We start from the raw sequence: 21,517 nt of genomic DNA on the forward strand, positions 1-21,517 counted from the left end.
TCCGCCTATCTTTAGAGGACGGAACCATTGAGTTCTATAATAACTGGAGCGGCTATCTCTCAAAAGTTGATTCAAGTTTGTTTTTGCGTTTGAATTTCGTATCAGAGTAATCATGTAGACACATTTACATGAATTTTGAAAATTTTTGGCCAGAAGAATCATCGCAAAGGTAAGAAATAAGAATAAGCCATATTTCAGATATATTTGTAAAACTTGTAGTTTAATGTAACATTTCATCAACAGTTTCAAACTATTCATAGCATGTATGACATTCAATTAGTGGCAAGCACAATCGTGCCGAATCAATTAAATTTTCTAGTTCATTTTACCTTGAATTAAAGTATTTATCATTCACACATTACTATATTTTGAAGCACTCATTTTAATTGCACAATTTGCACTGATAGCATAACAATGATTTTGTTGCATGTCAAATAATATTGATAATAATTTTATCTGCATCTAAAATGTGTTGACAAGGTTATGGCAAAGTCAACATTAAGGCAACTTGCATGAAAAAATTGACCACATTGATCACAACCCAACCAGTCTTCATTGTCATCCTTTCTGCATATTTTGCAAACAGCCACATTTTGCTTCCTAAGATATTCATAATGAATTTCATATAAAAATATTCAACCAAATGTTATTTATGGCTTATTGTGTGATATCATCATAGCAAGACCCAAGTAATGTTGAAAGGATTCGTTTTCTCTCACTCTCCATGTTTGCTGGTTTTTGATCCAAGCCAAGGGCTAGACATCGAGCAAACTGATGCAAAATGAGAAGTTATTGAATAATCATGTTTGTAAAAATAGCTATTCAAGTAAAGTTAGGCTATTTTAAGCTTCCCAAGCATATGTACACTCCACAGTTATACATATCTTCCTGTTTACAATGGAGTGGCTCAAAACATTGCCATGAGCTTGAGTTCCAACCTGTTTTTACATCTACCAAAGCACTAAAGCAGTGACAAACAATGACCACATAAATGATAATATTGATTGTTGAAAATGATTTTTGGGCAAATCTTTTACCTTAGTTTGTTTATATGATACATCATCTGTGTATTAGGTGTCTTTTTGTCTGCACTTCCTCCAAGTGAGTCAAAGTAGAGTCTTGTTTTTGAGAACTTATCTATAGTCTATATTACACAAAATTACTGTTGCATTTAGTTAAATGTTTTTTCTTTGTTAATTAAGGAATTAAATGAGTTAATGTTTCTATAGATACTAATTTTTGCATGTAAATCTGTGGACTCATGTGGGCTAAGTATGTGTATAATGCATGTCTATATTTTATTATTTAGCTCAAATACTTACCAGTAGTGTCCAATGAATGCCATGAATGTTGATTGGAAAAAGGATAATTTTGGTTTGGTGAAAAGTTATATTAGCCTATGTTCATCTTGTGCTTGAGTTGTTTTTAACAATCTCTGAAATAAATGATTCTGCTGCAAGAACAGTAGTGTAGTTTACAGTCAAACTCCACAAAAAACCGTCAATTATCCAAAATCAAAAGAAAGCATAGTTTGAAGAGATTTCCTCTCCAGTTTTACGTGTACATAGCACTCATGGTTGTAAACAATTACTTATAATGATAAATAAGAAGACTATATTAGACGCTTTTTTCTCTTACAGAGTCAGTCAGCCAACCAGGTTTGAATGTGGTGACTTCTTTTTCAATAATTTTTAATTCTTTTTCAGTTATGTCTTTTTAACAGACAAGTGACCAAAGATCTACTGTTGATACATTCACAAGACTGAATTCCAGCACAGTATCCCAAGACACTGTCTTTCTGTAAATGCATTTATTTGTTACCTTGGAGTCAGAAACAATGAATTGTATGTCGACTGTTTGCAAGTATCAATGTAGGTGCTATATTATTTAAAAACATAGTGCATCAAGATACATTCACAATTTAGCTCGTTTTGCAATGAATCACTGACCTTTCGTGTTGTTCCAAGTTGTTGATTGGCGGTACTTCAGTTCTTTCTTGTGATGCCTGGATTTCCTCTGTTTCACTCTCAAACAACAATTCTTGCTCAACTGGCTCTTCAAGTGCATTCTGGGACGTAAATTGTGAGTGAAAATTATAATTTGTAAAAAAGTGCTCGTCAGTCGAAGTTGCCAAAATGAAAATTATCTCACCTTGTTTGATGATACAGCGCGCTTTTGTCTTATGTCTGGGATCATTGTTGTGATATAGTTATTAGCATGCTTCTTTTTGCAACCGAGAGGCAATTTTTAATTTCATAGTTGATGATACTCCACACTTGTTGGACTATTTCTACTTGGCAAACCTTCACTGACTGGGCAATTTCTATTTAAGATTTCGTGCATTTTATTTGCGTAGTCAAGCGCTTCTTGCAAAGGTTTTAGCTTGTTGACAGTGAATGCCTGATGTCGAACAAGGCTCAACTTCTCCATTAGTAAATTTCGCGTTTGTGCAGTTTCCTTTAGTTCGCAAGATTTTTCTGTCTTAATTTTGTTTTCCTTTGTTTCACGTCTTCTTTCATCCTCTTGCATTATTACGTCATAAGTATGCTTGGCAATCTCTGCATTGTTCTTGTTTTCATTATCAGTCTCCTCATGTTTTCTTATTTTTTTATTTTCTTCTAGATTCAAGCCATTGTCCAATGTTATGAAAACGCTGTTTCCATGGTGTTGTGGGAGGGCTGTGAAATTCCATTCTTCAAAGGTATTGAAAATTGCGTACATGTGTTTACAGGGAAATTGCGTTTTTCTCCACGAATCACAGCTACACTTTGGAACACTGAGATTGATTTCATACCATTTAGTTTTGTCTGATGAGCTCCTAACGCAGAAATCACCGTTACTATTGTCGATGCAATCAACATCATTATTGCGAAATTCGCGTGATGCGAATGAACTTTTCATACAGTGCTTGATAAAGTGGGGAGGGTCATCATGTGTCTATATGTGACAAAGGAAAAAAAACGAAGAGAAGGCTGAAAAACAGAGTGGTAGCTCAGAGAAAACAGTGCAGGTAAATGTGATTAACGTGCATGTGACTACAAACACTAGGGTAGCCTTGATGACTGCGCAAGGAGTTCTCGTAGGTCAGAATAAGGAGAGAGTGCGAGTGCTTTTTGACTCTGGAAGTCAGAAGTCTTTCGTCACCAACAGGACAAAACAAGATGCGAAGCTTAATGTAGCAAGGCGAAAATGGTTAGAGGTCAACACTTTTGGTGGTGGAACAAATGAAGTTAAGATGACAGAGGTCGTCAATTGCGAGGTCGCATCAGTTAGGGGTAATTGCAAAATTCGTTTAGAGGCATTAGTAGTTCCACGTATTTGTACGGTAAAAAATGAGCATATTGAGGTGGCTAATGAGCAGTATTCTCATTTGAAAAGTTTGTTTTTTTCAGATGTAAGTTTGAAGCAGGAGATGTTGGAAGTGGATGTTTTGATAGGAGCAGATAACCTCTGGGCTTTTCAGAAAGGAGAAATAATTAGGGGCAAAAAGGATGAGCCAGTTGCGATTGACACTTGTTTAGGATGGGTTGTAAGCGTCCACTGAAAGGGATCTCGAAAACCAAAAATGCACATGGTAAATTAGTTTCGCAGACTGCAACGCAGAAAAACAGCATAAACAGGCAGGTGAACAAGTTGTGGGATTTAGAAACACTTGGGGTCAGGGAAACTGACGATGTGCACGAAGCCTTGTTAGATAAAATTGAGTTTAATGGGCATAAGTACTTTGTTAAATTGTCGTGGAAGCAGGGTCATGGGCATTTACCAAGTAACTATGCCAATAGTTTAGCACGCATGAAAGGGCAAATTAAGCGTTTGTCAAAAGAGCCTTATTTGTTAAAGGAATATGATAAAATTATCAGGGATCAACTGAAAATGGGAGTCATTGAAAGGGTTGACGAGTCAGAACCGGGGATGAATGTTCATTATCTTCCCCATCAAGCGGTTAAACGTAAAGAAGCCAAAACAACTAAGCTAAGAATAGTGTATGATGCATCATCAAAGGATGGTAAGAAAGGGACTTCTTTGAATGACTGTCTTCATGTAGGACCATCATTAACACCGTTGTTGTTTGATATATTAATCAGATTTAGGGAGAACAGAGTGGTCTATGTAGGAGATATAGAGAAAGCATTTTGAACGTAGAATTAGACAAAGCAGACAGGGACTATTTAAGATTTCTGTGGGTTAGAGATGCGACTAATGCTAATTTAGAGGATGTTGTTTACAGGTTTTGCAGAATAGTGTTTGGATTAAATGCCTCGCCATTTTTACTCAACGCCACGTTTAGGCATCACATAGCGCAATTTGCAGAATCACATCCAGTGCTTGCTCAAAAATTGAATGAAGGATTTTACGTTGATGAATTAGTTTCGGGCGACAAAAACACACACGAAACGATCGATTTATATGAAAAGGCGAAATTTAGAATGTCTCAAGACGGGTTTAAATTAAAGAGACGGATGACAAATGACGGAAACGTGCGAGCGCATATAGAACAGCGTTAATGCGAGAAGAATGTCGTGCAGGCGACAGATTCAGACGATGAAACATTCACACAATGGAGTTTGGGAATCCAAAATAATGATGATTACACAAAAGTTTTAGGTATATGCTGGGAATGCGACAATGATCTGTTCATGTTCGACCTACAAAAGTTTGTAGTAGAAGATATTTGATTCGTTAGGATTAATTAGCCGCGTAATAGTTTTGATAAAAATCTTGTTTTAACAGTTGTGCGTAGAAAAGATTGATTGGGATGACGAGATAAGCGGAAAGCACGCCGGTCTATACACTGAATGGATTAAAGATCTAAACCGTGTTAAGACTATTAAGCTAAATAGATGCATCTATAGTGGTGTAAAGGGCAAAATTCAATCTTTTGAACTTCACGGGTTTGGTGATGCAAGCGAGAAAGCGTATTGCGCGCTAGTATATTTTGTTTGTCGCACGAGTGTTGGAGTCTTTGTGAAATTGTTAACAGCAAAAACTAGAGTCGCACCGCTGAAGAAGCTTACTATACCTCGCTTAGAACTAATGTTAGCGCTGATGTTAGCAAAGTTAATGGAATCTGTGCGGAAAGCCTTAGTAGGCCAAGTAGGGAAAATAGAAGCAAGGTACTGGTTAGATAGTATTACAGCATTATATTGGATTCAGAATCGCGGTGAGTGGAAACAGTTTGTTAGACATAGAGTAAATGAAATCTTATCAATAACACAGAAGGAGAAGTGGGGACATTGTCCAGGAATGGAAAATCCCGCTGATTTAGGAAGCAGGGGAGTGTTTGCGTCGAAGATACAAGCGCAATCACTTTGGTGGACAGGACCAAGGTGGCTGAGTAGCGAAGAAAGAGAATGGCCGCAATCAGAGGTAGGCGTAACTGGGGAGAGTAAAGAAGAAGAAAAGCGAACGGCTCTATTAGTAGTAGATACTAACGAAGAGATAGGTATTCAGAACGTGATCTCTATAGAGAGGTACAGTAGGGTTGAGAAATTATTCCGTGTAACGGCATGGGTCACATGATTTGTCAGGAATTTGATCGCTAGGATCAAAGGGAAGCATGAAGATTTAAGCTTCACGGAATTAGGGAGTCAGGAGATAAATAAAGCAGAAAAACTTTGGTTGAAGGCTTCACAAGACAGGCTAAAGAAGGAGGATAAGTTCAAGCAGTTAGAGGTACAACTCAAGGTAGTAGAAGATGAGGGGTTACTAAAATGTCAGGGTAGGCTAGCAGAATCAGACTTGGAAGAGGAAACGAAGTTTCCAATCTTATTACCAAAGGAAGGTAGATTGACGGAATTAATAGTTGAGCATTGCCACAAAAAGGTACATCATAGCGGAATTAGGGCAACTTTAGCAGAGATAAGGTCAAGGTTCTGGATTCCACAAGGCAGACAGAAGGTAAAATCAATTTTCAACAAATGTGTCGTGTGTAAGAAATTAGAGGGTAAACCATATGATAGACCTAACAAAGCAAACCTCCGGCATTCAGAGTAGAGCAAGCGGAATCATTTTTAAAGACAGGGGTAGATTTTGCTGGACCACTATATGTGAAGAATACATCAGGGGGGACAGACAAAGCATACATCGCATTGTTTTCCTGTTGCGTAACTAGAGGCTTACATTTAGACCTAGTTAAAGATTTGTCTGCGGATGAATTCATGAGATGTCTTAGGCGATTTTCAGCTAGAAGGGGGACCCTATCGTTAATGGTATCAGACAATGCAAAAACATTCAAAGCAACAGTCAAGACTTTAGAAAACCTCTCTAATAATGCAAGTGTGCAAGGGTATTTGGGAAACAATAGGATAGAGTGGAAATTCAGTCTAGAAAGAGCTCCCTGGTGTGGTGGATTTTTTGAAAGGATGGTTAGGTCAGTGAAGAGGTGCTTGAAGTAGGTATTAGGAAATGCTAGGTTGACATTTGACGAACTTCTGACAATGTTGGTAGAAGTTGAGGCAACATTAAATTCTAGGCCATTAACTTATACGTACGACGAGGTGGGTAGTGAACCACTAACTCTGTCGCATTTGGTGATGGGAAAAAGGTTGTTGTCCATGCCAGACGAAGAGTCTGGTGAAGAGGAATCTGATGAGGGTTACTGTAAAAAAAGGTATAAGTATTTGAGCACGAAAAAAATGCATTTCTGGAATAGGTGGCGTAAAGAGTATTTGGTTGGTTTAAGAAAGTTTCATAAGCAGGAGAAGGACAATGCCATTAGGGTAGTAGAGAAGAAAGATGTCGTCACTGTTTATGAGGATAATGTCAAAAGAGGAAATTGGAAGACAGGTGTAATAGAGGAGTTGTTTTTAGGGAGAGATGAGGTGGTAAGAGGCGCTAAGGTCAGGCTAGTTAAGAACGGTAAAGTTATTCACCTCAATCGTCCCGTCCAAAAGCTCTTTCCTACCGAGTTAAAGCACGACGAAAGAGAATGTGAGCGAAAAGAGAATGAAAAAGGACTGAGAGGAAGGGAGGCAGAACATGAGGGTAGACGCAAGAGAGCCGCTGCTCTTGATTCTGTATGGAAGACACAGGTTATGCTTGATTAGTGGGACTAATCAAGGTGGGAAGTGTGTTGTAAATTGTCATGTCAAATTATGTAGCGTGTGACTGTGTCATATTTTAGATTATAAGATATAACGGATATTATTAAATTGATGTAAAATACTATAGTCATGTTAAGAGAACACTTCCTCGCCGCAATGCGTCATTGCGGTAGGATGTAGGTAGAAACGGAATGGCAAAGTTGCAAGTCATTTGTAAACGCCTAAAACCACTTCCGAATAATTATACATAAATATAGCTTGCAAGCGTTGGTTTGGGAGTACGGAAAAGTTGACGTTATTGGTGTATGAACTGGTCATACAAATTTGATAAATTAGAGTCGTATTGCAGAAGGCAATAAATTTCGAAAACGCAGTTCTAGGATTGATGGTTGTCCGTAATCTTAACAAGATCAATTTAATTATTCCGTATCGCGAAGAACCAACGCTTGGAACGTAAAATCTTGCACAACACTGTAAATATCTTATTGAAGTGTTAAAATATTATATTCAAAATACAGTCCCATCGTTAGTGTGAAGTTTAAGAACAGTGAACCAGCACTTCGCACAGATTGTGCGAAAACTAATATTTAACCTGGAAAGTTAATTCAAGGATGACAAAGTTTCAATAGCATTATCTGGGTTCGACGCAACCCCCCTTTGGACTCAAATTGTTTCAAGATAATCTTCCAAAAACCTTGCATGACTGGGTTATCGTTGTGAATATTTTTTATATTCCAGGTGATCCCACAGTTTTTGGCAAGCTACCACCAAGTGAAGAATGTGTTCAGGCGCTCTGTGACGCAATAAAGTCAGGAAAAAACAATGGCTACAAGCCAGCCTATGGTTAGTTACACCGACAGCGTGGAAAGAATGGTATGATAATTGTTAGTGTTTGCTTCACAAATGAAAGGATTGCTGTTGTTTTGATACACACTGTATGTGTTTCACTATTCCAGTCATATACAATCATCTGTATTTGTTTTTGTACGATGCAAAGAGGCACGAAATGCCGTTGTACATATTCCTGCTCCATAACTATAGGGACACTTGTTGATAGTGATATTCAAAGAGTGTTTAGGAGTTATTCATGTCAACATGTTTTTATATTCCAGGTGATCCCACAGTTTTTGGCAACCTACCACCAAGTGAAGAATGTGTTCGGGCGCTCTGTGACACAATAAAGTCAGGAAAGGACAACTGCTACAAGCCAGCTCATGGTTCGTTAAATCAATTGCTTTGAGTGCTTCAATCACCCCTGGACCCTAACCCCCCTGGGAAATTTATATTCAAAAATATCATTTAACAAAATTGGATTCCAAGAATCTTCCAGTAAAATAATTTTGAATCACCCCCCCACCCCCCCCCCCGGAATCGATCTTCACAAATATCATTTAATAAAACTGGATTGTAAGCAGAATCTTCTAGCAAAATAATCGTGCAAAATAGTTCTTTCCATTTCTTTTTTTTACAATGATAACAATAGTTAGATTTTATTTTAACCTTTTGGAACAAGTAAGTCCAGTTAAAGAACACTTTTTCAAAAAGATTGATTCTCTTTGTAATACAAAGGGTGTATAAAATTCTTCAACATTTAGACATCACAAAATATTCCAATTTTCTGACAATGACTTTGAAATGAATTCAAAATCAGAAGATGTTTACAACTTGCACTATTCAGAAGTAAATTATCCCCTAGGAGGCTGAACACATTTTAAAGGAGTTTCGTGTTCGAGATTTGCATTGGACAGTAGCTGAAATTTGTGTAGTCTTCAAAGACTTTTTTAATATAGTCTACTAGTAAACAGTGTAAGTTCCCTTACTGTAACCAAACACGATAAATATTCGTTGCTCTGTGGCTAGTTGAACCATTTGTAATGGAACTGATTGATAGTACCACGTACAGTGGAATTTCGCTGCATTGTTCTAGCTTACATGACGTACAAATTTAGAATTTGTATTATGAATTGAGGAGTGTGGAATGAATGGTATGATACTTGTCAGTGTTTGCTTCACAAATGAAAGGATTGCTGTTGTTTTGATACACACTGTGTGTGTTCCACTATTCCAGTCATATACAATCATCTGTATTTGTTTTTGTAGGATGGAAAGAGGCACGAAATGCCGTTGCAAAATACAGTTCAACACCTGAATACATCGTGGATGCTGAGGTACATATTCCTGCTCCATAACTATAGGGACGATTGTTGATAGTGATATTCAAAGAGTATTTAGGAGTTATTCATGTCAACATGTTTTGTTGTTGCCCTAAAGCCATCGTCTCTAATTTTACTTCAAGCAGCTTTATTGATGTCTACTTTAACATGAAGGACTCCTTCTTATGAAGGCAGAAAAATTTAACTTTTCATGCTCTCCCCCTTTTTTGCCCCTCCACCAAGTTTTGGCATTACATTGTATATTTCTTTAAAATACAACTCATTGACAACGGTTAACCAAAATGTGGCTGTTTTCGTGCGTTTGATCTCGTTAAATCATTTGCAGTGAATCATATTCTTAAGCAACGATTTTTAATTTACACAGGGTTATAGCATCCTTGTTGAATACACTTCTCTCACCACCCCATTCCCCCTCCTCTCAATAAGTTTTCAATAAGGAACAAAGTTCATTTAAGACTTAAGTGTTTCAGTCTCACCATTTAAATTACCAGGGGGCGAATGCAAGTAAAGTATGCACCTACGTAAAATGTGCTATGTCTTTCAAGGGGTAGGACACTTGAGAAAGCAACGGCCCTAACCCGAATTTAACAAAATGAGAGATTCGGGGCTTTTTACACAAATAATTCTATGAAAACGACTATACTTCTATGTTTATGTTGTTTTGTTTACAGGATGTTGTGTTGGCCAGCGGTTGCTCTGGAGCAATCGAGATAGCATTGAACGCCCTAGTTGATCGTGGTGATAACATCCTAATTCCAAGACCTGGTTTCTCTCTTTACAAATGCATCTGTGGATCGAGGGGGATTGAAGCACGATCTTATAAGCTCTTTGTAAGTTTGTACAAATTAAAGATATTACGTTTACGTTACTGCTTACGACTAAAGACTGTTTTTATTGTGTGCTAATTATGATAATGAAGATTAAACACTGTTCTAATTTTATGTTCTATTTATGATAATGAAGATTAAAGACTGTTATAATAATCATGATAATGGTGATCAAAGAATATTCTAATTATGTTCTGATTGTGATACTGGAGATTAAAGACTGTTCTAATTATATACTTGATTGAACTCAAAGATTCAATAGTTTAAAGGATTCCCTTAAAACTAACCTCAAGTCTTACTTTGGACTTTATGTTCAAATGAATAATGATTATTTATAATTTTCAGCCTGAAAATGGTTAGGAAGTCGACTTGGACGATATGGCTTCACTTATCGACGAGAGAACTAAGCTTATTGTCGTTGTCAACCCATCAAATCCCTGTGGTTCTGTGTACAAAAGAGAACATTTGGAAGAAATTTCAGTAAATTTCAGTAGAGATATTTTAAACAGTAAATATCTCAAGACATGTACAAGTTTTTTCCGCCGATTTAACCAAAAAATTTCGTACATTCATATTGGTCTTATTTTCTTACAGTTGCTGAAAAATACCGCGTCCCAGTTCTCTGTGATGAAGTTTACGCGCATGTCGTAGTGTTCGTTAAATGCATGTCACGTGACGACTTGAATTTCTCCATGCCCTAAATTTAACCGAGTTTACTACTGTGATTTCGTTGTAACTTGCAAGTTGTAACGAAGAAAAGCCAACTGAAAAATACACGGTATGCTAAAAAGACAATACAATAAAAAAAATTTTCTTACATCGCATGGTAAATTTTCAAACGGTCTCAGACAGTATTTGTCTTTTTTTGTCATTTAAGTGGATTTAAAGATCTGTTTTTCCGAAGAAACGAACTTTCGTCATTGGTGTCTTCGAAGTGACGCAATTTCATTTCATCAATTTTATCCTGACTGACCCTAAGATAGTTAACACCCCCAGAATCTTTTGGTAAATAAAATAATAAATCAGGTACTCCTGGAGTGGTTTCATGGCGAGATGACCTAATATAATGCGTATTCCAGTACGCTTTCATTTTCTTTAATGATGCTTGAATTACATCTTGGAAACAGAACCATAAGCACTGTCTGTGTAATGCGCTTTTAAAGTTAACTGATCCGCTATCCCGTAAATCCTTGAAAAAGTTAATCCACCAATCTGCAAAAGTTAAAGTATGTGATCACAATTAACCTACAACTAATATCACTAACTTTTCATGCCAGCCTTTTTTAATTTATAAAGTTACTGCGTCTTACATATTTCTAATATTGTTATTATAGATCCTACTTACCAGTACAAGACTTACGAAAATGTGACCACCAGTTTTCAATCCTTTGGTTTTTGGTGGATGTTCCATATTTATGAGCATTCTCATCATCATGAAAATAACATTGAATGGCTGCAATATCACCATTCTCTGTTCTGTAATCTGAACGAGTTAACAAGGGGTATCCACCATGTTCGATCACACAATCCAAATACAATTTTGTTGAGTCTTTTGGAGAGTTGTTTGACTTGCATATCTCTAACCACAAAACCTTCCTACTAAAGCCATCAATTGCTGCATGTATAGGGAAGACAAAGGGTTTGAGCTTATCATATCCTGTATGGAATTCATATTTATTTACAAAAATTTATGCATCAGTTGTGCTGGTGAGGACATGAGTAAATTCCTCCCTCTATATTTTTTACACTAAAGCTTCATATATGAACCTTGAAAATGTTGGTATTATCAAACAGTACATAACATATGTAAATGACATTTGGAGGTGTTTTTCCCTTGGCTCCTACCACGGGTATGCACCATGAAATAGACAAAAAAATTTAACATATTCAAGTAAACTGAAATTTACCATCAATATGCCAACAGTGATTAGGACCATAAGACAAGTACTTTCACAGTTTAAGTTTATTTTCCTTTCTTTCATTACTGGCCTGGGGATCTAGTTCATGGACAACTCTAGCCACAACACTCCGTGGGGCATGTAAATGATGATTTATTCGAAGTAGATGCCAAATTTTACTGTAACCAGAAAGTTGTCCAGCTCTTTCCATTTCTGTTTTTATAATATCCCTGAGATATTGCTCATCAAAATTGACATTTCTTTTCTTCAAGTTATATTTTTGTAGTTTTCTTTTTAATGTGCGGACACACATCGTAATACCATGATATGTTTTTAATAAATTAATGATGTCATGATACTTGTATCCCAGATGAAAATAGTATTCAATACAATCTTGTTCATGGTAACAGGCATTTTGTGGAAATTCTACAAATTGAAAGCAAGAAATGTATTAATTGAAGTATTTTTCTAAATGTTTGGTATATGTCCCCGATATCACAAAATAGATAATAGCTCACACAGGGATGAATTATATACATAATGAAATAATGTATGATCAAATCCTTCACAGACCACCGATCAGTGATCACTGTTATGATACTATGATTAAATTTACCTGAAAATTCCTTTCCGCAGTTATGACAGTATTTTGCTGCCTCATTAGCAAATTTCGTGCCACATTCGCTACAAAAACGCGCCGTTTAAAAGCCTCACTTTCGCTATACAAGTTTCGCTTTGTGCTTTCCGCCGCCATTTTGAATTGTTAGAATTTGATATATTTGACATCTAGAGCCGGTATTTGCCATTTCTACGGAGAAGGTCGATTTCCACGAAGAAGGTCTATTTCCACGGAGGTCTATTTCTACGGAGAAAGTCTATTTCCACGGAGAAGGACAGAAGGTCTATTTCTACGGAGAAGGTCTATTTCTACGGAGAAGGTCCATTTCTACGAAGAAGGTCCATTTCTTCGGAGAAGGTCGATTTCTACTAAGAAGGTCTATTTCCACGGAGAAGGTCTATTTCTACGGAGAAGGTCTAATTCTACGGAGAAGGTCTATTTCTATGGATCAGGTTACAAATAAGTAAAGACTGCACGTGAGTTTTGTATAAAGAAGTCGTGTCCCTTGTGGGCCACCGTACTTACAAGCAATGGTTTCATGTTCACGTGTTTCTTCTTTTCGTGACTCCCGCGAGAAGAAGGATTTTAGAAAGAATTTTATTTCGCCCTAAAACATTGTTGTAGCAATTTTCTCCTTTGCGCGTTAGCACAAAGCAGTTATGCGTCTTCCGACTCGTTTTTTGGGACTGTATACTATCCTTCTGTACGCGCCGTCGACATACAATTCTCAATTTTACTCAATATAACTATTCCAATATAACTATTCCACATCACAGATAACCTTAAACATTTCAAGCTTTTACCTTCATTGCGAGCGACAGAAGACCCTGACTTTCAAACTGTCACAACTAATAAAGAATTAACATAAGTTCCTAGTTCCGTTATTTCATAAGTTCCTAGTATCAAATAACAATTATCTATTACTTATTTATATAAGTTCCGACAATTGTCATATTAATTTTAATGGTTTAAACCGAAACAAGAAACGAAGGGTGAATACATGTGTCTTCATTTTTTATCATTTTGCTGAAAAAGAGAACATTAAAAGAAGCCTGCTTCTGGGGAACGACTTTAGACGCAAGCCATCTATATAAATACAAAGAAAATAAGATTTAAATAAGGGTTAGTGAAATCTTTTTGCATTTTTAATTCTTGTGTCGTCATACAAACGTTTCATCAATAAAATAGATTCCCTGTTCACCATACCAAAAAACTAACATTATTAAGAAAAATTATAGTTAACTAAGAAAATACTAACAGCTTCGGATAAAATTTTGACGGGAACTTGTCTTATAAGAAAATTGTGATTCTAGATTGAGCTTAATTACTCCCACACACTTGGTCAGCCCAAATTGTCGTTTCTCTTCCTTTTACACATTTATGATGTAATATAAGATTATCATTACTTTATTATAACCACATTTTGTAGACATTGAAAATCTTTTCGTGCATTCAAGTATCAATGATTTATACAATTTGCACTGTCTGATATCATTTCCATAAAAGTTGAAGTATGTTTAGTATGCTCGCGTGACCGAAACAAATATATATTTTATGATGCAAATATTGCATAAATATACACATCGTAAACCAGCTCATCAGACAACTCTACGAGATGCTTTAATAGGTCTGGTACACAAAAAGAATGATAGCACAACGCTATAACCAACAACTACAAACAATAACGACCTTATCTAACAACATTTGAGAAATTAACCTTCCACCCCTCTTCTTTGTAAACGAGACAAGTCTACTCAAAAGCAGAGAGCCTTATACGCTACAAGTCCCGGGCTTGTGACATTGCCCTTCAGTGAAAGCATCTCGCTTTCCAATGGAAAAGAATGAATCTAATATCGATGTTAAACATAGATTGTTACAAGCATCCCGCTTGCCGATATGTATAAGTATAATCACAAGGTTAAACAGACGGAATGTTATTAAATAAAAAGAATGATAGCACAGCGCTATAACCAACAACTACAAACAATGACGACCTTATCTAAGGTCTGGTACACTTTGTAAAATGTTGATTAGAAATCGCTCATTTAATCGTTTTTATAATCTTCAAGTTCTTTTTAATGTGAGATTTTCATTTGTGGTGAATACATTGCACATAGTTGAAATTTTCATAACAATAACTCGACTTTAGCATCGACATTTAAAGTATGTTTACATTATACACATATATATAAAAACTATCTATGACAATCTTTAGTATAATTCAATTGGTTCACGCTATATTTTTATTGAAAATACTAAGCCCGCTTAGAACTCGGTTTCCGATGAATGAAATGCGGTAATATACTTCCTTTTTTTTTTAGTTTTTAGTGTTCTATCTTTATTCCAAAGCCATCATCAGAGTATATATATGATATATTAAAAATATATTATATACATACTGTTTTCCTGTTCTATCTTCATTGTTGACTTTTTACATAAGAGAAATAACATAATATACAGCTAAAACAACAAGAAATTATTTACTCCCAGCGGTTGTTTGAATTTTAAATATTTCTTTAGAAATTCATATTGTTTTCAATATGTTGCAATTTCTATGTCATTGTATCATATGATATGTAAATAATGGCATTCCGCATTTGAGATGTACTGAATACCCAGCCAAGGTTTCTCGACAAAACAAAGCTTCCATTCTAAAAACACACTCGCTTAGTGGGACTTCAAAATCATCTCATGACTATTCCAAGACAATATTTTCACTCCACTACTTGATTTGAAATATTTTAGCAAAAATCTTACCGTCGATAGACGAGTCTGCCGTTGATACGTAAGAGCACAATTTCTGATTCACACTCGATGAGCAAGTATGAGTGAGAAACCTCAACCCTCACTTCCAACCTTCTTTGTACTAATTTGTGTCAGGAACTTATCTTTGATTGAGTGCAACTTAGTTCCTCCATGCATTCGGTCCCAATGAATGCTGTGTTTTGTCCGTTGGTGATGCTCTGCACTGTGATTAGTTTTGTCTTGTTTCTTTGTTCCTCGTTTGTGTTCAGTAAGTCTTATAATTAAGTTCCTGTCAGTCACACTGATGTAAAGGACGCGGTAATCGGAGCAGTTTATTCTGTAAACTGCACATTAGCGCTCGTTTGATTGTTCTTTGTCTTTGACGTTTGTTGGTATTTGTCATAGCGCTGTGATTGGTTTATGTGCGACACGTATGTTGTATGGCCGTAAAGATACGCGAGATAGTCTCAGACGTACCTTTGAATTGAAAATCGAGGCTTCTTTTGTTGTTGTGTTGTTCGTTTCGTTGGGTTCATTTTGTTTGTAAGTGTTGTGTTTGATAAAGTCAAAGAAACTATAGTCCCCTACTTACCCTATGCCACACTGCAGTAACCCACTCACCCTATGTGTCACTCTGTACTCCCCCAACACCCTATGTGTCCACTCTGTAGTCCCCCACTCACTCTATGTCACACTGTAGCCCCCAATCACACTATGTCACACTGTATTCCCCCACTCACTCATTGTCACAATCTAGCCCCTACTCACTCTATGTCACACTAAAGTCTCCCACTCACCCTATGTGTCAATCTGTAGTCCCCCTTCCACCCTATGTCATACTGTACTTCCCCACTTACTTCATGTCAAACTGTACTCTTCCACTCACCCTTTGTGTCATACTGTAGTCCCCCACTCACTTTATGTCACTCTGAAGTCCTCCACTCACTCTATATTGTAGTCTTACTTACTCACTATGTACACTGTAGTCACCCTATGTGTCACACTGTAGTCACTCATTCACTCCACTGTACTCATGTCTGTCCTCCCACTCTTCCTGTCACACTACCCTCCCACTCACCTATGTGTCACCTGTACTCCTCCTTTCACTGTAGTCACCTCCAGTTCTCCCTATGTCACACTGTATGTCCCACTCACCATGTCACACTGTCCCACTCACACTCATACTTATGTCTCACTCAAATGCATGAGTTGATCCTATGTGTCACAGTCGTTCAATAAATTGTTTTCAAAATATAAAATAACATTGAATTTTCGACAAACTTGATCAAACGTTAGAACAAAACGCAGCTATAAATTTTGAATGAATTCTGTTGAAAGGTCAAAGTGATAAGATTTAAACAACGTACTGATCGACACAAACTATTGTAACAACAAATACAATATATAATATAGATGCAAAATTAATGAACTAAAGCAGAATCAGCCAGAAAAATGGTTACGGTTTCCGCACAGAATTTCCCTCATTATTGTTATTTTTCCTAATTTGAATAAACCTCCCTTCTCTTTTAAAAGCTCTCACTTCGATGTATTTCCTTCGTTGTCGCTTTTTTACTTTCGTCACTTGAGAATGTAGACTTTGAGCCATATTTAATGTTAGCTAATAAATACACTTTACAAGTCATTACACACATCAATTTTCATGTCTTCAAACACACACAAACGATACAGAATCGATGAAATAACGGGACTAAATAGTCTACTATAAATATCGTCCACTCTTTGTAAAACCTTACTGCAGAGAGAAATCTAGGATAATTTTGTAGAAATGGTGCTCTAGTTTTTATGAGATCTCGTTCGGTCAGTTTAGTTTCACGCTTGTCATAAATGATCGCTAAATCACAAAAATGCAGTACGCGCGTTCAGCGGTTTTCTCAAGAAAATAGCCATTTAGTGTCATGTGAAGTGTTGTAAAGTAACTCTTGAATATTTGCCTGTAAACTATCATTAAATAAACAACATTGCAGGAGCATTAAGCTTTATTTGAATTTTGTTCGTATTTTAAAATTCCCTTCATTTTTCTCTCATTACCGATTTCTTCTTTTTCCCTCGTAATTTGAAAAATTTTCTTGCAAAAGTAAAAAGTTTGATCTATGGAAAATGCTGTAAATCTTTGCTGTATACATATCAATATAAATTAAAATAATTGGTTGAAAATTTAAAAGAAATAAAGCATTTTATTTGAATCGAGTATTCATACAAACATAGCTAATTTTACTAATTTTTTTCTTTCGACAGAGACGCAATAGATTTATACACAACCTCTACGAATACAAATCATCAAAACGCCATGGAGAACTTAGTGTTCTCTATATTTCATTTTTTTACGAATAAAGCCCGAGATGCTGCAGCAGACAAGCTAGAAAACGGTGATGTTGGTAATGAAGGATTTCGGGAATTATCAAGCGAGATTTACACGACATCAAAACAAAGCTAGATAATCTTTCGAAAATAGACCTTTGCTCCAGTTTGAACTACTTGGAGGAAGGATTTATTCTACTTTTTAATTGCATTGACGAAGTTGAAAGTGATAGAGAATGTGAAGAAGCAAGTAATAATGATGAGTCTCAGGCAACTTGTACTGCCATCACCACCAGGTATGATCTTTCCCGTGCAATACAACATTCAAAGGATTTTAAAATGGCAAAAACGATTTGAAGATTCCCGTAAGAAAGCAACGGATGTTTTCAACAACAAAATTTAAGCTTGAGGACAGAATATTTGCCGTTATTGTTAAGATCATGGCACAAATTTTTGAATGTCCGAAGAATCGAAAGAATCTCATTGATTTATGTTTATCTTATATAAAAGGCTGCATGAATTGGACGGTGTTCGTAAAATGTTCTCTTTTTATCGGTGGTGGCATGAGAGCGATGTTCAAAAGTCTCAAAGAATGGAAAACATAAAGTCTGTCATTCTTCTCAACCATCATTTATATCAGTTTATTTTAAGGATCAACCAGAATCACGATCATTTATCAACTTGGCCTATTGAACTTGGAGACGGTCAAATGTTTAATCCAATACAGGACAGGCGCAAGGAATTTGTGGTCGAGTCTTGGTATAAAAATTTGATTGAATCTTCCCAAGAAATGGAAAAAATGAAAATCATGATGTTTGAACTTTTGGGCAAGATGACTATAAATGAACATTTTGCTTCAATATTGACATCACCAGTTGAATTAGTTATGGATGTATTAAGAAGTGATATTTTGGTTGCTGGAGGCTACACACAGAGTGTTGAAATATTTTCATGGAAGGAGAAGAAATGGTTTGAGATTGCATCAATGGAAAATGAACACATTGAGGCTTCATCATTTATTTATAATGATAATTTATTTGTTGTTGGAGGAAAACGCTGCAAGTCAATGGAGGCATTGAATATAAAACAGTTTCCTTTGACATGGAAAAAATTTCTCACAGAACTTCCTTATAGATGTCGGGATCATCAAACTGTTGTTTATAAACAACAAATCTTTCTCATTGCAGGATGTATTGATGGTAAAGTATCAGATTTGATCAGTGAAATAAAGATTACTGGTACAACATCTCATGAGTTGTGTCATATGCCTGAACCACGTTGGTGCCATGGAGCTGTTGTTGTTGATGATAAAGTTCTTATTTTTGGAGGAGACGAAAAATATGTACAAGTTTTGTCCAGTGTCTTGGAGTTTGATCCAAGGACTCTTACATTTAAGGAAATGCCTCCATTACCTCATCCATTGATTTGAATGGCAACAGTTCAATGGAAAGATCAAGTTGTTCTTCTTGGAGGTTGGGATGGAAGAAAAAGATTGAACAGTGTTATCATGTATGACATTAAAACAGGTAAGATTACAGTCTTACCATCCATGTTGGAAAAGAGATATAAGTGTTGTGCAGTTATAACTGGTGATACAATTGTTGTCATGGGAGGTAAGAATGATAAATGGGAAGATCTTAAATCAGTGGAGTGCTTCGAAATGGGAAGTAATTCTTCATGGACATATCTTCCTTCAATGAATGAATCACGAGTTGCAGCCATTGCTGAAGTTTTACCTTTTGGACAAAAGTATGTCTAAGACACGAATATTCATTAAGTTATGGAACGTTATAACTCATCAATGTTCGTTTGGACTACATTGGATGATAAATTTGTAAAATTTAAAATGTATAGTTCAAAAGTTCTTATAATCATTAACTATTTTGATAAATTTCTGAAATATGTGAATGTCTTTTGTATCTAAATAAGTTTGAGTTTTTAGAGGATAGTTTATACCTTTTTTCTTGTCCTTGTTTCATTGCAGTTTATTGAACAATAAAATACAAGTTTTCCATGGTAAAAATTACTTTACTTAAAATATTTTTCTTAGTAGCAAAATACTTTATTTCTCAGTTTACCATCCACCACATTTACAAAAATCTACTAATTATCTTACACATTTGAATTGTTGTGAAGACAATCAGTTTGTAATTAACTTCTCGTTCGCGAACACAATCACTTTCTGCATTACTGAAGTAATAATATTTAAGCCTGGTTCACACGAGTAAAATAAGCACGAACGTCGAGACTTTTGTTTCTATTGCTTTAGAGGTTTATAACGACAAACACATTGGGATTTTCTTTAAATCTTTTTTTGTTCTTCTCTTAGCTTATGCTTGAATTTTTCCTTATGCCTGCGCTTATGTCGATGCTTATGTCAAATGCTTCCTTGATTATCTTTGTTTTATCTTTTTTCTACGCTTGTGCTTATCCTTATTTCACTCGTGTGAACCAGCTGGCTTTAATCTTCAAACTCATTGCTTAAAACCATTCGTTTTCCGCTGATATTAAAAAATCATAATGGGAAAATCAAATCCAAAATTCGTTTTTTGTTTTTCAAATCAAAAATTGAATTCAAATTTTGTTTTCTATTTTTTGGTGTTTCACGAAAATTGAAAATCGAACAATTTTCGTTTCTTGTTTCTCCAGTTATAGTTCATAAACAAACGACGAAACAAAACACCTCAGTTGTCCTTACTTTTAACACAAAATCAGAGGAGGGAGAGTAAGAGTAAAATTAAGTTTTTGTACAAAGAAATAATGAATCAGCAGAAAATTAAATTATTATTTATATCGAACTAAGGTATGAAATTTTGATCTTAAAAGTTTCACCCACGAAAAGTGTTAAAAATCTAACCTATATGTGTTGATTTTTAGCAAAAAAAAGCATGTTTTTATTTGTGCAGAGTAATTTGATATACTTCGAAAACGCAGTTCTAGGATGGACGGTTGTCCGTAAACTTTACGAGATCAATTTAATTATTCCGTATCGTAAAGAACCAACGCTTGGAACGTAAAATCGTGCACAACACTGTAAATATCTTATTGAAGTGTTAAAATATTATATTCAAAACACAGTCCCATCATTAGTGTGAAGTTTGAGAACAGTGAACCAGCACTTCGCACAGATTGTGTGAAAACTTATATTTAATCTGGAAGGTTAATTCAAAGATGACAAAGTTTCAATAGCATTATCTGGGTTCGGCGCAACCCCCCTTTGGAGCCAAATTGTTTCAAGATAATCTTCCAAAAACCGTGCATGACTGAGTTATTGTTGAGAATATTTTTTATATTCCAGGTGATCCCACAGTTTTTGGCAACTTACCACCAAGTGAAGAATGTGTTCAGGCGCTCTGTGACGCAATAAAGTCAGGAAAGGACAACTGCTACAAGTCAGCTCATGATTAGTTACATCAATTGCTTTGAGTGCTTCAATCACCCCTGGACCCTAACCCCCCTGGGAAATTCATCTTCAAAACGATAGTGCATTACCCCCCCCGGAATCAATCTTCACAAATGTTATTTAATGAAACTAGATTGTAAGCAGAATCTTCTAGCAAAATAATGGTGCAAATAGTTCTTGCCAATTCTTTTTTACAATGATAACAATAGTTAGACTTTATTTAACCTTTTGGAACAAATAAGTCCAGTTAAAGAACACTTTTTCAAAAAGATTGATTCTCTTTGTAATACAAAGGGTGTATAAAATTCTTCAACATTTAGACATCACAAAATATTCCAATTTTCTGATGATGACTTTGGAATGAATTAAAAATCACAAGATGTTTACAACTTGCACTATTCAGCAGTAAATTATCCCCTAGGAGGCTGAACACAATTTAAAGGAGTTTCGTGTTCGGGATTTGCATTGGACAGTAGCTGAAATTTGTGT

General features: G+C 35.8%; 1 protein-coding gene and 2 long non-coding RNA genes across 3 annotated transcripts in view; 2 read left to right on the plus strand and 1 right to left on the minus strand.

Moving 5' to 3' along the window:
- Nucleotides 1–1,705: 1,705 nt before the first annotated feature.
- On the minus strand, nucleotides 1,706–2,102 carry LOC124449654. The gene is made up of 2 exons (XR_006949473.1): nucleotides 1,950–2,102; nucleotides 1,706–1,878 (listed from the first exon to the last, which is right to left on the minus strand). It is a non-coding gene; the product is annotated as an uncharacterized LOC124449654 (long non-coding RNA).
- A 922-nt stretch (nucleotides 2,103–3,024) lies between these two features.
- The window catches only part of LOC124448997 (tyrosine aminotransferase-like), a 28,968-nt gene continuing 10,475 nt past the window's right edge, over nucleotides 3,025–21,517 (plus strand). Inside the window, exons 1-4 of the mRNA XM_046999939.1 lie at nucleotides 3,025–3,230; nucleotides 8,156–8,260; nucleotides 9,144–9,211; nucleotides 9,889–10,047. Coding sequence (XP_046855895.1) covers nucleotides 3,059–3,230; nucleotides 8,156–8,260; nucleotides 9,144–9,211; nucleotides 9,889–10,047 — 504 coding nt within the window. The 5' untranslated portion in view covers nucleotides 3,025–3,058. The remainder of the gene's footprint in view (nucleotides 3,231–8,155; nucleotides 8,261–9,143; nucleotides 9,212–9,888; nucleotides 10,048–21,517) is intronic.
- LOC124449651 lies at nucleotides 13,512–14,769 on the plus strand. The gene is made up of 2 exons (XR_006949470.1): nucleotides 13,512–14,188; nucleotides 14,566–14,769. It is a non-coding gene; the product is annotated as an uncharacterized LOC124449651 (long non-coding RNA).

This window comes from Xenia sp. Carnegie-2017, unplaced genomic scaffold (genome assembly GCF_021976095.1).
Source record: "Xenia sp. Carnegie-2017 unplaced genomic scaffold, XeniaSp_v1 HiC_scaffold_23, whole genome shotgun sequence".
Classification (NCBI taxonomy): Eukaryota; Metazoa; Cnidaria; class Anthozoa; order Malacalcyonacea; family Xeniidae; genus Xenia; species Xenia sp. Carnegie-2017.